The 15,800-nt window shown below is 40.0% G+C and overlaps 2 protein-coding genes across 2 annotated transcripts in view; one reads left to right on the top strand and one right to left on the bottom strand.

Moving 5' to 3' along the window:
* The first annotated feature begins 105 nt into the window (after positions 1 to 105).
* Positions 106 to 3,300, top strand: LOC109464349 (grpE protein homolog 1, mitochondrial-like). Its single transcript, XM_019761296.1, has 3 exons — positions 106 to 225; positions 1,482 to 1,644; positions 2,829 to 3,300. The coding sequence occupies exons 1-3, from the start codon at positions 146 to 148 to the stop codon at positions 3,252 to 3,254; spliced, it is 669 nt and encodes a 222-aa protein (XP_019616855.1). The 5' UTR covers positions 106 to 145; the 3' UTR covers positions 3,255 to 3,300.
* A 7,414-nt stretch (positions 3,301 to 10,714) lies between these two features.
* The window catches only part of LOC109464334 (synaptic vesicular amine transporter-like), a 19,381-nt gene continuing 14,295 nt past the window's right edge, over positions 10,715 to 15,800 (bottom strand). Inside the window, 1 exon segment of the mRNA XM_019761281.1 lies at positions 10,715 to 10,855. Within this exon segment, the coding sequence (XP_019616840.1) occupies positions 10,715 to 10,855 (141 nt within the window).

Here is a 15,800-nt window from a genome sequence, read left to right as displayed (position 1 = left end):
ACAATCGTGATTTTTCCGGGATCTACCATTATGTTGGCGGGGATAGCCTTTGGTTGCGCAATCCTTGTAAACTGAGCTACAGGAAATAATCGCTAGGTGGGGCGGCTACACTGCACAAAGTTACGTCATATCATCTGTAGGAAAGATGGCTGCGCCCTGTCGGACCGTGCTGCGTTCCGTAACAAATTTTACCTCTGCTGCTTTGTTTAGAAGCACAAAACCGAGGTAAGTAGAAACAGACCAATATTTACATTCTTAAGTTTCTTTCGAACCTAATACTTTTATTGTTTGTGATGTCCGTTGAAGATTTCGGGCAAGTAAAATTTGAGTTTGAGGGGTGGGAGGGGGGCGATGAGGTCACTGCATCATACATGCCATGTGCGAGGCAGTTTTCTCAGAATAGTTTGTCAGATTTAGTTCTTTGTGCGTGTTGTTGATCCACTTGTGGAAATATGTTGCAGTGTGTTCCTTCTTATCATATACTTACGGATGTTTGGTGTTTTTTATGCGATGTGTTTTTTGATGATGCAAATTCTATATCTGTGAATCATGCAAACTGTCTTATGTAATCGTACTACGGTGTTGAGTAACTCGTGTAAAATTTAGAAGAAAATTTTTTTTAGAGATTTATTACATGCATTTTTGAATCAGGGTTACGTCATATGATCTGTACAATTGTTCTTTTTAAAGGACATCCCGTGTTAGATTTGAAGAGGGCCTGCAAGCCCTTTTTCGTAAGGCGTAATCAGGCCGTTTTAGACTTCGTAATTCGTAGGCAGCCTCCGCAAAAATCAATGTAATTCGTAATTGGACATTAGCCGCAAATCGTAAAGTCGTAATAAGCTCTGAGACTTAAACGTAATCCGTAATAGGCGGCGAAAATTTTGCGTAATTCGTAATCACTACCCCCCCTTGCACTTGCAGGCCCTCTTTGAAGGCATCCAAATGTGATTTCAGGGCAGCAAAACTGTAAATATTCTGAATAGGTCACTTCCCAGCTCTCGAGTTGAACACCCTTCTCACCTAGAAATCTGTAGTCTTCCCCTGGCCGAAGGGATTATTGTGATGTGTCACTCGGGGTCTGGCAGGCAGGCCCTAGGAAACCCCATTTTTCAAAGTCAATATTCTAGCTATAGTCACTTATCTACATACTGAAGGTACATAGATGAAGGTACACTACTCCAATGTATATTGACCCTCATGGAGAAAAATACCCATAATTCTGACAGAAAATCATCACTGGAAGGGCCCTGGGCTGATTTTTAGGGTACATCCCATAAAATAAAGGACTCATCTTGGGGCTTGTTTCTGCAGTTTTAGCAGTATGTGTCAATATCATAAAGATTGTCTTATTCAGAATATTTCCAGTTTTGCTCCTTTGAAATTGCATTGGATGCCTTTAATCCTAGCACCATCATACTCTAAAATTGGGGTGAAATCCCTTTATTCATTATATTACATATTGCATAATTTCTTCTTAGATATAGCACAAGATACTTGTCTACAGTAGCTACAGAGACGTCTAAGACAGAAGATGGGGAGGCAGCCAAGACAGAAACACCTGCGGAAGGAGAGCCATCTCCAGCTGACCAGAAACTGATGGAAGAAAAGGCCAAGCTAGATAAGGAACTAAAGGAATACAAGGTAAAACATTTTTTTTTACACAAAATTATTAATTTTATATCTGGGATAGAAGTATTGTGGTGTGTTATGCCGTAGGGCAGTTATACTTATACTGGCTATACTGACACAGATATCGAAATACATACTTATTTATGATACTTAGCAATATTAATTTGATCTGAGGTGTCCCATATTTCAGAAATAATTTCAGACAAAATGTAAGTCTTTAACTTAAGATTCAATATGGAGCAGGCCTCAAAATTAACTTTTCTTCCTATTGTCCCAGCACTGTCCCAAAAATAAATTTCAATTGTCCCGAAGTGAGGATGAACTGTCCCAACCTGTTTTTCTTAAGCATTGTGAGACTTCAACTTGAAGTCAAATTTATTTTGCTTATGTTCACTCCCAGGCGCACAATAAGTTCAGAGTGAACACTGAAATTTAGGGGGACTTTTGTAATAAAATAATCAAAAGAACGGCTGACATTCTAAAGTTATTTTTCTATTGTCACAAAAATGTCCCAAAGTGTCTTTTTAGTCTTCCCAGCCTAAAGTTTAGTGGTCAGTGGCCATTGAACAACCTTTAATTTCGAGCCCTGTAAGTCTAAAATAGTCTGATCATAGCATGAAAGTTATCTGTCTTGGTACAGATCATTATGAAATAAAGACTAAGCTTTAACTTCCAACACTTAGGTACAGAATTGGGACTTACCCCAAATTTTTGGTTGACTCCATCAACCTTGTTCACGGAATGGACCCGTCTACTCTTGGAACGTGACGTCAGAGACACGCGACCTTAGTAGTGGGTCATACGAGATTCCTGGAACATCAACGTCCGAGTTCTGTAAACTCAGAAGTCTCACAACATATTCACATTGAATCTCCGGGACATTCAGTATCTCTAGAAGGGGTTAAAATCCTTGATTCTGAATCGGACTTCTTTGCAAGAGGAGTAGAGGCGGTATACATAAGAGCCCACATTCCTACCCTGAACAGGCTACACAAGTTATCTAGTACGTATGACCCACTACTACGGTCACGTGTCTCTAAGGTCACGTTCCAAGAGTAGACGGGTCCATTCTGTGAACAAGGTTGATGGAGTCAACTGAAAATTTGGGGTCAGTCCCAATTCTGTATCAAAGTTTTGAAAGTTAAAGCTCAGTCTTTATTTCAGAGTCTGATCATGCTTCATTTACTCCTGTCCAGGACAAGTATATCCGGGCCCTCGCTGAAACAGAGAACGTCCGGCAGAGAATGAAGCAGCAGCTCGCCGACTCCAAACTCTACGGGATCCAGAGTTTCTGCAAAGACCTGTTGGAAGTTGCCGACATCCTACAGAAGGCCACGGAGACCGTGCCGGCCGACGAGGTGAAAAGCAACCCCACTCTCAAGACGCTTTTCGAGGGGTTGAAAATGACGGAGACGCAGATGCAGAAGGTTTTCAGTCGCAACGGTCTGGAGATGTTGAATCCGATCGGGGAGAAGTTTGACCCGAACTTTCACGAGGCGCTCTTCATGGCGCCCATGGAGGGGAAAGAACCGGGCACGGTCGCCGTCGTGTCAAAGGTCGGATACACGTTACACAGCCGCGTGATTAGGCCTGCGCTAGTAGGGGTGGTTAAGGCACCGTAAAGCTATGGAAGTTAGGTTGGCATGTGTACATACTAGTAGTGATGCATACCTAAACCCAATTTTAGGTTCAGTTCCGGATTCAAGTCCAGAGGTTTAGGTTCAGTTCCGGACTTGCGTAAGTCTGGAGCTAAACCCAATATTAATGGCATATACAAAATAGCATGTTGGAAACCTTCCAATGTTGTCTGGGTGAAACTTTGGCCACATAACATGGAGGCCAGTACTTGACGATGCTCGATGGCAATGTTTTTTTTCATTTTGCAGCAAAGATTTTACAATCTACGGAAGGTTTTAGGTGGTTTGGAAAGAAAAGGGGTTAATGGTAATAAGTCCGGACTCGGTTCTTGACTTTTGAGTTTTTTTTGGACTTGAACCTAAACATTCTTACAAGTCCGGATCCAAGTCCAGTGAACCGGTATGCATCACTATGTGTACATGTTGTAGTTATATTTGATGTCTTTAAATTCAAGTGACAGGGCTCAAAATACATACTCTCCAAGCAGAGGTTAGGGTTTGGGGTTATTTTTGGCATGTTTTTCCTTTTTTTATCAGGGTTTCTTTTCTGCACTGCAAAAAAAGAAAAATTCCAGTGCAAAAAATAAATCCTGATAAAAGTCTAAAAACACGCCAAAAATAACCCAAAACCCTAACCTCTGCTTGGAGAGTACAAAATACATACACAGTTAAGTGCATTTGAATTGGAGCTGTGCAGGTACAAGATATTTCTGATGTCTATTTGCACCTAACCTGCACTGGTCCATGTACTGGGTATATGCAGGTTAGTGCAGGTAAAATTGGAGCTGTGCAGGTACAAAATGTATTTCTGATGTCTACCTGTACCTAACCTGCACTGGTCCATGTACTGGGTATATGCAGGTTAGTGCAGGTAAAATTGGAGCTGTGCAGGTATTTCTGATGTCTACCTGATGCTGCAGGATGCAGAGCTACTGCAGCAGCAGAATACAGTGAACTACTACCTGCACCTAACCTGCACTGGTCCATGTACTGGGTTTATGCACAAATGGAGGTTTATGTGGATTTTCATAAGCTGTATTGACATCAGCACTTATGAAATAATGGCATTATGGTTTCTGAACAGTTTTTAGTGGTGTTATGAGTTATGAGTGGTGCAAGTAAAATTTGTCTGCTGCACATAATTTTCAATATCACCTGTACCAGATGAGTGCAAGTATTCAGAAAATTTATCTATTTGGAGACCTGTCAAACATTATATGGTAGGCTTTTGAACTTCCCAACTTTCCATCAGTGTTTGGGATGAAAAGGTTAGGTGGGCAAATTTGAAATTAAAAAAGGTATGAAAATGATACATTTTTTTTCATTCTACTGTTCAGGAAATATGTTGTCTGCACAAATAAATGTGATTTTGTCAAAGATGTTACTGACACTGATACAGTAGAACAAATATTGTACATTTGAATGAGGAAATTGGTTATTAGTAGACTAAGTAGTATCGATTATGATAGCTACAATCTTTATGAGTTCAGTTCAAGAGAATGTACGAGAAATCTGCCCCAAAACACACACATGAAAACCAGGGCTCGAAATTCATTTTCGGGAAAAGGTGCACTGGTGCACCCAACCTAAAAAATTAGGTGCACAAAATTTTTTTTGGGTGCACCATATGAAACTTATATACCTAATTGCAGGTCTTACTGCTCCTCTTCTGAGCTTAAATCTAAATGAGAGCTAACTTCAAAATCTTTTAAAAACTAGTACTACAACAAAGATTTTATTATTTTTCTGATACGTAGAGACCAAGAATATCTGGTATACTATAATACATTTCTAATGTTAAAAATTCCTACAAAAATATTTGGGTGCACCAGTGCACCCACAGAAAAATATTAGGTGCACAACTCCAATTTTGGGTGCACTAAGGTGCACATGCACCCAGTATTTCGAGCTCTGAAAACAATTTCTTTAATGCAATTGTAATAACTTTAGAGATCATTTTCTATACCTTTGGAATCACTGGGTCACAAACTCCGAATCATGTTACTATATAGTATAAAGATCAGAATTGTCATTAGTGGGCACTAGTTTTATGGGATATGTGACTAATAAACATTCCTGAACAACTGGCTCATGCATCCTGCAATAAGTATTGTGAAAAGAGTAGCTATAGACGTTGCTTATACGGGTTAAGTAAGAAATGTTTTGTTTCCTGTTTCCCGACCTACCATACTAAAAAAAACCTGCCTACGTAGAGCTGTGTACCTAAACAAATTTTAGGTACAGGTACAGGTACACAGGTCGAATTGTTCAGGTACAGGTTCAGGTCCGGACCTGTACCTAATTAGGTACAGGTCCGGACCTGAACCTGTACCTGAACAATTCGACCAATTTATAATTATAATTATATGCTCTTCTGAACTCCTTCAATAACAAAAAAACATTAATAAACTTGTTAGTTAAGGTTTATTCTTTGTTTATGGCGAATGCTCAGATAAAATATAGGCAAAACTAAAGATGTTTTTGTTTTCATGAACTCACTGTCCTTACACAGGGACCCACTTGAGGTCACAAATAGGCATAAAATTGGTGTGAAATTGTTTAGGTACAGTACCGGTACTGAGGGATTAGGTATTTTGGACCTGTACCTAATCAATTTTTCCGGTACAGTATCGGTACTGCGTACCGGTACACAGCTCTATGCCTACGTATACCCTAGACTTTTTTTAATGGTGGACCCCTGCAAGGGACATGAATAATTTTTAGAGCTGATCATCCTGTTCTAGCTCCACGATCTGACACCTGAGTGATAAAACTTTTGTGCAATCGATTTTCTAACATTGACATTGAAAATAAAAGTGTCCTCATGCAAATTTTGCTTCGTTTAACTGTATTGTATACGTTGGACCCCTATAGAGAGATCACAAGTCTTGAAAAAAGATAATCCCTACCTACCAACCCTAATTGTGAATTTTTTCAGGACTGAAACAGGAAACACAACAGGTGGCAGTATGAAAATATTCTGGATGTGGAAATCTGTATATTGACATTTTCTGTCATTTTCAGTATTGTTTCGTTCTTGAAGCATTTAAAATACCCACAAAACAACCTAGGTTTTATTGCCCTGCACTGACTAGCTCTGGTGCGTTTGGCGTGGTAGATTATGATCGGAAAAAGATAATCCGTGGCTTATAATTTCAGTGGAAGATTAAAGTACGCATAAAAACGAGAAATCGAAGTTTTCAGACTCTCTTAAAGTATCGGAGGAGTATTCCGTACAGTCCTTGGTTTCCTAAATTCCTGCAGGATTCTGGAGAACTATTTTCTGTGTTTGATTTACCTGTCATTCTGGCGGCCAATCTTCCCTACCCACGTGCTGACAACCTACTATGTTAGGACAGTCACACAACCACTGCTCTGTCACCAAAAACAATGCTTTCGTACCCTAAATTGTTTTGTTTATTTAGGATCTCCGTTAGTGTGAATTTCGCACTACTCATCCTGGAGTCCGTAGTGAACAATCAGACAAGTATTTGCACCATCATACACCGGGGCATGCCCCTACTAGTACTCTTTTTCGAAAGGCGTGGTGGGTTCTTTAACGTGCGTGCGTGGGTTGTGGCTCTCCCCAAACACGGGAACTCAATTTAACGTCCCATCCGAGGGACGTCCCTGTCCAGGGACGTCCCTGTCCGAAGCTAGGTACTCATTTGCACCTAAGTGAAGTGAGGAAAGTCGTGTAAAGTGTCTTCCCAATGGCACAAGTGACCAGGTGGGGTTCGAACCCGGGACCTCTTGGTTCCGGGCCGAAGACGCTACCCCTACGCCACGCGACCCCACATATTAATTAGAAATGTTTACCTTCATATGTGGATGTCCTATCTCAAACTACTGCTCTGTTTATTCTTATTACTCCAACACATTCACAACTTTGTCCTGGTACTTGCAACATAATGAAACCCAACACCAGTGGTCGAGGTCATGGACGAGTGGTCTAGGTCATTGACCTTATTTGTTTGAAGATGAGAAATAAGAGGAGTAGAAACGATTTTTTGTCTGCAAAGGTAAACAAAACAAACATATATAAGAATTAGTAATGACCAGTGACTGCAAATAGCTCTTCCAAGCATTTATTCTGCTATATCGAACAAACACAGCACTTTCGTTATCTGATTAATATATGGTTTTCTAAGGCACATCATACTCCTAAACATCAGTATACGGTATCGAAACTCTTCGAAATCACTTGCTATGACGTAAGTACTGTCCGCCATGTCGGATCATTAAACTCGTCTGTACGTTTCCTGGTATATCTGTACATTACTTTTATAATTCCAGAAACATAGATATGACATAAACACAAACATCATAAACGTATAACATATATATCTCTGGCGGATTTAAAAACACTATTGTTGCTTTAACGTCACTTGCAAACACCGTATAATGTTTACATGCATTAAGATATTAAGTGGGCAATAATGTGTTCTACAGTCACCAGTCTGACTAGGCAATGCACATCAATTACATTTATGTGTAAAGCCCTTGTCACACGCACATGAACGCTGTGAACGCTTCCCAAACACTGCCGAACTCCCCCAACCATGTTTGGGAGTAGGTCGGGGTAAGGTCGGTTGTGGTTGGCTGGTGTTCGGCGAAGTCGGCTACTGTTCGGCTGTGCCAGCCGAATTTTTTAAAGATCTTCTTTAAAACGGATGGGAGGTTAGGCCAGAGTTGGCTGTTTTTCAAGGGGTAGGTTTGGGGTGGTTGGCAGTCAAATTTAACTCAAATTCGATTCAATCAGAATAGAAAGGCAATTGTGGCCCAAATATGGGCAGACTGCTCCCGAACTTCGGCCAACCTTGAGCTTGGTCGGCTGGAGTTCGGGGGGAAGGTTCTGGATGCGTGGCAGGGGCTTCACATTCAAGAAAGTCGGCGGAAAACACATTGACGACGCACGAATACATACAACAAACATTGAATACTAGTACCATGTAATACAATTTCCTTTTCATCAACAAATTTGAATTCCTCGTGCTACAATAGCTCATCACGGAAAATACCATAGTGCGATTCGCACATTCTTCACCTCCTCTGCGTACGTTTCACAGTACAGATATACGTCACTGGCTATAGTACGCCAAGGACGGTCTGTCAAATATTGATAGAACCTCCTTGCTATTATGTATTACATGCATTCCTGATACATAGATACATCTGAAGTTTTTTTTTTTTAATCGCTTTATCGTGGGATTTCTGTAGCTGATGTTTTTTATATTAATGACAAACGATGTCATTGAAACGTCACTTCGTCAACAAATGATATTGTACACTTAAAGCAAACTGAAGTAATTTATCAATAAGGCTATGTTGATTTAATTGTATGGATTACATCCAGGCCCGCATGAGTTTTCGGCCGTTTAAAAAAATGTTTTCAACCAAACTGTAAATCGTACAAAACAGTTCCAAAATGTGCTAATATATACCGTAAGTTCAAAAAAAGATAATGGAAAACGATACCAATGTCGAAAAAGGCCAAAATCAAAAGAAAAAGAGAAAAATGTAAATATATGAATTCGAAGACTAGATTATCTGCCATACCATACTCTGTGTCATTTGTTCAACCTTCATGATCACGTAAATTTCATAATGAAAGCAACCTTTTTTTTTTACAAAACCTTTTTTTATTAGCACGCGCGTATAAGTTTTGGGGTTCCCACAGGATGACATCCATATAATCAAATCAACATGGCCTAATGTCGTTACATTAACAATATTGTGTCCCGCACAACGGGGCCAACTTTTAAGTGTCCAATGCGTGCAATTTAATGGCGGCAAATAGTGATTTTCAAAACATCGGTCAAATTTTTGGTCAGTATTTTAACGTAGTATCAACCCTATCCCGTAGCATAAGGATATCTGTGAGGCAAAAATAAGATGTCGCTGACAGGACATGGTTGGTTGCGTTGTATCCTACGCTGTTTCTTGCTACTTATAATAAATATGGACGGTAGCCAAAACATAAAGAGACGCCTCACGTAGCTTGTTTTGGAGCTACTTTAAATGCTTTAAGTGTGCAACAATGCCGAAAACGTGCTACAAAATGGCAGTAATTGTCAGTATCAGACAGAATTTCGTTTCTGATCTGCGCCCACAAGTGTATTCTAGAATCTCATTCAAAATGTTTTACTGCCCTAGAACATGGATGCCTTGAAGAAAAGAAATGAAACACGAACTTTTGTTTATAGTATGATAACTATGCTCAGCTTCAATTACTCTCTAGCTCCACATTCTTAGATCGATTACATTTTGGGTTCCTTTTTCTTGTTTAAATGTTAGCATATGCATCATTTTTCGCTTTAAAATGAACGAACCTCGTGATATTTACATTAATTATATACTTTTCTTGATGTTGGCTTCTCCAGCTGAAATCTACTGCTTGTAATTATCAAATTTGAACACAATAACGCATTTCAGTTTTGTGGCCTTACAACACCAAAATCCTGTTTGCAAAAGGTGATTCATTCAATGGTGGGGTAGTTTCTACCAGTCCCACACACATAGGGGTAATATCTGACCATCTCCATCGAAACGAAGAAGACGAGCAGCACGAGGACGTATAACCATCCAAAAGAGAGAATTCGGTAGGGTACTGTCTGTCAGTTCTAACAATCACGTCATACTCAAATTAGTCTATTTGTCTTTTTTTTTATTTACCTACAAATCTTTCCTACCTCTCAGAGATCTAATTAGAGTAGCTATAAGGTTAGTCTTGAGTATTTCAGGGGGCTAGGATTTGAACAACAGGCACCAAAATCACGTTTCCGTTTACCAAAAGACGTACTACAAACGTTAACACAGTTAACTATTTAGGGTCGGGCACATACTTCGTACGATCGTTGTACTATCACAAACTGTATGCATTCGTGGCATGGTCATTTTTTTCCCTGGAAAACTCATGATCAGCTGTACTAATATTAATAAAAGCTTGTTTCTTGAAATTTTGTCTCAGATCCTTGTGGATGATTGGTACTGCATTCTATCACAGTATGCATGCTTGAAAATACTTCAAATCAAAATCGTACGTTGACCTACGACAAACGTTATCAGACCGTTTTAGCCAGTAAACACTTCTAGAAAGTAGATTCCTTTTATACCGCCTTAGACACAAATCTATTACGTCACCTTTATCGTACAGGCTTTCTGTATTTTTTTTTTATGATATCTAGTTAAACTTATTAAAATGTTCTCCAACTCAAAGGATATTTACCAGAATTTACATCAGGGCACGACAACATTCTCTCAACCCGGACGGGGGGCGGTACCGACTTCCGACCGACTTTGACCCAGTGCTGACTTCACACATGCGGGAAAATCACGTGTCTGTATAACCTGGGTCAGATGGCTCGAAAATTCCGGAGGTTTAATACTATTGAGTTGGAGAACCGTTTAATTTTCGTTTAACGTAGTTAGAGTGTCATTCCGAGTCAGATGAGAGTTCCTTTACGTCCAAGTTGTACTGCACCGGGTCCTTGACTGTATACGGCTGGGTCGGCATGGGGCATTCCTCACTGTACAGAATAGCCTGGAAGCGAAAAACGTAAACATGGAGGGTAAGTAGAATAATTCTTTAATCAGTGACTGTTTTTGTAAGGTACGGTGATTTTACCTTACAAAAACAGTCACTGAATAAATAACATTCTACTAACTGTTAATTAATACGTGACCCGGCGTTGCTGAAACTGTTGGCTGAGACACTTACCCTGACACACTTGGACTACTGTACAGCGGTTTGGTCCCCTACCTCACAAAAGAACATCACCGCACTCCAAGTAATGCAGAACAAGGCAGGGAGACTTGCACTGAGAACTCACCGGACATCGGTGAAGCATATGCACAGTGTGCTATCATGGCTGACAGTTGGTGACAGACTCTATGTTAACAACATGTGTACCTTCCACAAGTTGCTTTTCTATAAGCAACCAACAACACTTTACAGTAAACTGCAGCTTGTATCTAACCAGCACGGTTACAGTACGAGATCTGCAGCAAGGAATAATTTTAAGCTGCCAAAGCCAAAAACATCGGCAGCTATTAAATCTTTCCTCTACAGATGCTCAAAACTGTATAACACACTTCCATGTCATATCAGAAAATCAATACCTACCAGTTTTAAAACTCTCATCAAAGACAGACTGAAACAAGCTATACAGAATTGACAGTAAACTAAGATTGAATATTAATTGTATATATACTGTGTATGATGATGTAAATATGATGATGTATATATGTATGTGTTTTGATGTTTTGTAACGTTTATGTGTATACTCTCTCCTGGAAGAGTAGCTGTCACCCTCGGGTGGGCAGCTAAAGGAGAGTTTTAAACCAATAAACCAATAAACTGATGAACCTCTTCAACGGTAAACATGGAGATACATGTATTAAAGCGTATATAACAGTGTTTGTAAATGGTGCAGCAGAATGGTATGGTAAACTTTTCGAGTGTGTAGTACAGTGTGATATGGTGTGGTATGTGGTAGTGCGTGTGGTTTAGTGTAGTGTGATGTGATGTGGTGCGGTATGGTGTAGTGTAGTATAATTTTCTGTGGTATATTATAGTGTAGAATGATGTGGTATGGTGTAGTGTATTGTAGTATGGTATTGTGTGGTATGGTGTAGTGTGGTATAATTTTGTGTGATATATTGTAGTGTAGTGTGATATATATAGAATACAACACGGTGCATTCCGTATCGCCCGAGGTACCAGCCCGACCGCGAGTCGGATCGCCCGTACGAACGTGTTCAATACACCCGTATCGAACGTAATCGCGGCCCAGGTAGGAAATAAAAATATATAGAATACAGCGCGGGGTATTCAAAAGTAATGTTATATTGGTCTGATTATATGGATGACGTCGTCTGGGAACCCTAAAACTGAAAAAGGTGCATTAGCTGAACGTGAACTCCGCGGATAACAAGAAACACGAAACTGCCACATCATGAGTCCCACCTCCGCGGAGCTCAATCCGCTAACCCCTACGCCTCCGTCCACCAGACGTGTCGTGGTGTGGAAGAAAGTATAGAGGGTTTCTCGTCGTCTTTCTACCAGCCTTTTTCGGTTCAGATCGTCGGGATTTCATCCTACATACAACTCAGGTACGTACCAAGAGCTTGTCTAAGCTACAGTCATAGATGTGACGGGAGATTAACTCACACAGTTTGTTTTTCGTTCGCTAAACTCACCGCCACCAATGACTGAGCCGATTTGAGCGCATGTGATTTCTTTCATATATTCAAATGCTATGGCTCGAAAAGTATACGGTTTCTTGGCTTGTAAACAAATTTCTGTCAGAAACAACTTGAGTGTGTATCGCGAAACAACACTCGTACGTTTAAGGATAATTTGTTTTGTTTTGCTGTTCCGTTTTTAGGTGTAAAAGATAGCGACTTTCTCAAGTTTCTGAGAATGTTGTTGACGCCGTACGAAGGCTCTACAAGGGGTTTCATCTCTTTTGAAATCGAAAACAGACGACAGCAGAAATGCTTGCCTATTGAACAGATAGTGAGAGTGCCTTTCTATAAATAGACAGTTGATTTTGTAGAAGGATGGAGATTTTGATGTTAAATTTTGAAGGTGTTTCGAGTTACATTGTTTTGAAAAACCCCAAGTGTGCCCCACGTAACAATTCTCCCGCCCAAACATCTGGTTTCTATCATGGAAGAAATGGAGTCCGGGGCGGTTCATGATCAACAACGTACCTCTCGTACATGTGATAAGGGGGAGTTGGGGGCGACTCACTAATTAGTTGAGGGATATTCTTTTTTTTTCTTTGGACACAGATTTTCTAATAATCCTTTGTTTTATGTTTTCACAGGTAGAAGTTATGCCTTCCCAGCTGGAAGGGAAACAGGATTTCATAGTCCAGTAGTGCTGAAAGGAAAACAGGATTCCATAGTCCAGTAGTGCTGAAAGGGAAAACAGGATTCCATAGTCTAGTAGTGCTGAAAGGAAAACAGGATTCCATAGTCCAGCAGAGCTGAAAGGGAAAACAGGATTCCATAGTCCAGCATTGCTGTCTGCCCTGCTAAAAGGGAAAACTGTGAGGCTTCACCTGTGTTTTTCCAGACATCAGTACTCCCGTGTAGCAGGACTTGATTTTGTTAGATATTTTGCAGGTAAGAACATATTCTTAACTTGACCAAGGATTATGTTTGGTTGCGTTTGTGTGTATGTGGCAAGTTTCTCTCAAAAAGCCATGGATGGAATAAAGACTAAGATTTAACTTCCAACACTAACTACAACGTATTGGGACTTACCCCAAATTTTCGGTTGACTCCATCAACCTTGTTCACGGAATAGACCCGTCTACTCTTGGAACGTGGAGACACGTTAGCGTAGTGGCCTGGGTAAGTCCCAATTCTTTGTAGTTAGTGTTGGAAGTTAAAGCGTTGTCTTTTTTTTCTTAATGAATTCTACCAACACAGATGAACTTTCATGCTAAGCTATAGATGGTTTGCCACTTCCAAGCAGATCCTAGGGGATCAAATACTAGTACCCCACCCAAGGGGGGAAATGGTAACTCGGGTGGCAAATCTGGGTGGCGTCTTGGATCCACTCTGGCGGATGGATACTGTCTGGCCAATTTTATACTCTCTTTTGCCACCCTAGGATCTGCTTGGAGATTAGAAATTTGGTACGAGGTTAGGTCCTGTACTGTTGAAGACAAGTAGTGGTTAGTTTTTTGGCACCCTGGTGGATTTTCTATATGTATTAAAGCAGAACTTCCAGCTTTTCTATCTTGTGTTCTGGACAAGTAATGGTAACTTTTGTATGAGTGATAGCCCAGCCTCTTCTGTGTTTGAAGAAGTGATGTAATTTTGGCCCAACAGGAAAATTTGAGTTTGTCATTAAAATGGTTTGAAAAAATGGAGGAAAACTATCACTTTAACTTAGCAGCATCTTTCCAAGTATTTTTCTCTATGTAGATTTGAGTACTGTATGGTAGTTTCTTCATCTTAAGAGCGAATGTCTGTAAGGATCAAACAATGGTGGCAGGGGTCAGAAAATCGATTTGGCTCAAACTTTGCACAGTGATAGTACTTGGCCCACAACCCCTCAAAATAGCTTTCTTTCCGGTCAGCACCGATCGTTGCCATGGTAACGGGCCAAACAAGTTTCGGGGCCATTTTCCCTGATTTAGACATGTGAAAAACATGAAATTTGGCATAGTTTAAGGCACGATTACGAGCAAGTGCTTTAATATTATGGAAAAACAAAGTATGGGCTTAAAAGACCAACTTATCCGCTATTCTAGAATAGCTTTGAAATTTTCAAGAAGTTCGTTTGAAGGACCTGGGCAACCCTAACACAATACAGTGTTTGAGGCTGATGAAAAAGCGTTATTTCTGCCCAACTTTGAAGTGCTGTAAGTCCAAAGATGGTGATTTTTTTTGCTTCGAATTTGAATCATAGATACATAAACATATGTGCTATAAAATGCATGGTTGCAAACTTTGGGCACTTCTTTGGTTGTCACGTGGTTGTCCTTAGAAGTAGGTCAAATTTTGAATTTGAGGGAAAATATGATTTTCAGCCATGTTCAGGATACTATATCTACAAAAGAAAGAAAGCAATCTGATAAATTCTTTTGCCCAAAGTAACACTATGTCTTGTCTATTAAATGAATACTTGTGGAGGTTGAAGTCTTGTGTCGTTGGTGTGCACTTGTCCCTCAAAGTAGGCCATATTTTGGACATGTACAGAAATTGACATATACGCCTATGTTTGAAGCTCTAGAAATAGCAAAGTAGGATGTCATTTGAATTCAATCTTTGCAGGGAAGTACATATATGTATTGTGTATCAAATGAATACTTGTGGAGGTTGGGGCCTTGTGTCGTTGGTGTGCACTTGTCCCTAAAAGTAGGCCATATTTTGGACATGTACAGAAATTAGCAAAAACGGCTATGTTTGAAGGTCTAGAAATTACGAAGTAGGAAGTCATTTTAATTCAATCTTTTTAAGAGGAGTACATATATGCATTGTGTATCAAATAAGGGATTGTGTATCAAATAAGGGCTTGTGGAGGTTGGGTTCTTGTGTCGTTGTTGTATACCTGTCCCTAAAAGTAGGCCATTTTTTTAAAGAGCAAATGTCTGTAATGATCAAACAATAGTGAGCGAGGTCAAAAATCGATTTGGCTCATATTTTGCACAGTTATAGTACTTCGCCCACAACCCCTTGAAATAGCCTTCTTTCCGCTCAAAACCCATTGTTGCCATGGCAACAGCCCATTCAAGTTTTGGGGCCATTTTGACAGATTTTTGCGTCTCTACAACACGGAAATTGGCAAAGTTTAGGACGCGGTCACCGCCAACTGCTTTAACGTAACGACAAATACTTCAGGATATTATTAGACCAATGCATAAACTTGTACGAAATAGGTATAAACTTGATGTACAGGCAGATTTCAGTCTTTGGGCAACCTCGAAGTAGGTCATTTTCCGCACTTGTCCCCAAATTTGGATTTTGGGCTGTTTTTGATCCAGCTGATGAAAATACCAAAGTGAATTT

The sequence above is a fragment of the Branchiostoma belcheri genome, unplaced genomic scaffold (assembly GCF_001625305.1).
Source record: "Branchiostoma belcheri isolate BF01 breed outbred unplaced genomic scaffold, Haploidv18h27 scaffold137, whole genome shotgun sequence".
Classification (NCBI taxonomy): domain Eukaryota; kingdom Metazoa; phylum Chordata; class Leptocardii; order Amphioxiformes; family Branchiostomatidae; genus Branchiostoma; species Branchiostoma belcheri.
Note: the sequence above shows the minus strand (reverse complement) of the source record. Positions and strands in the feature narration are given on the sequence as shown.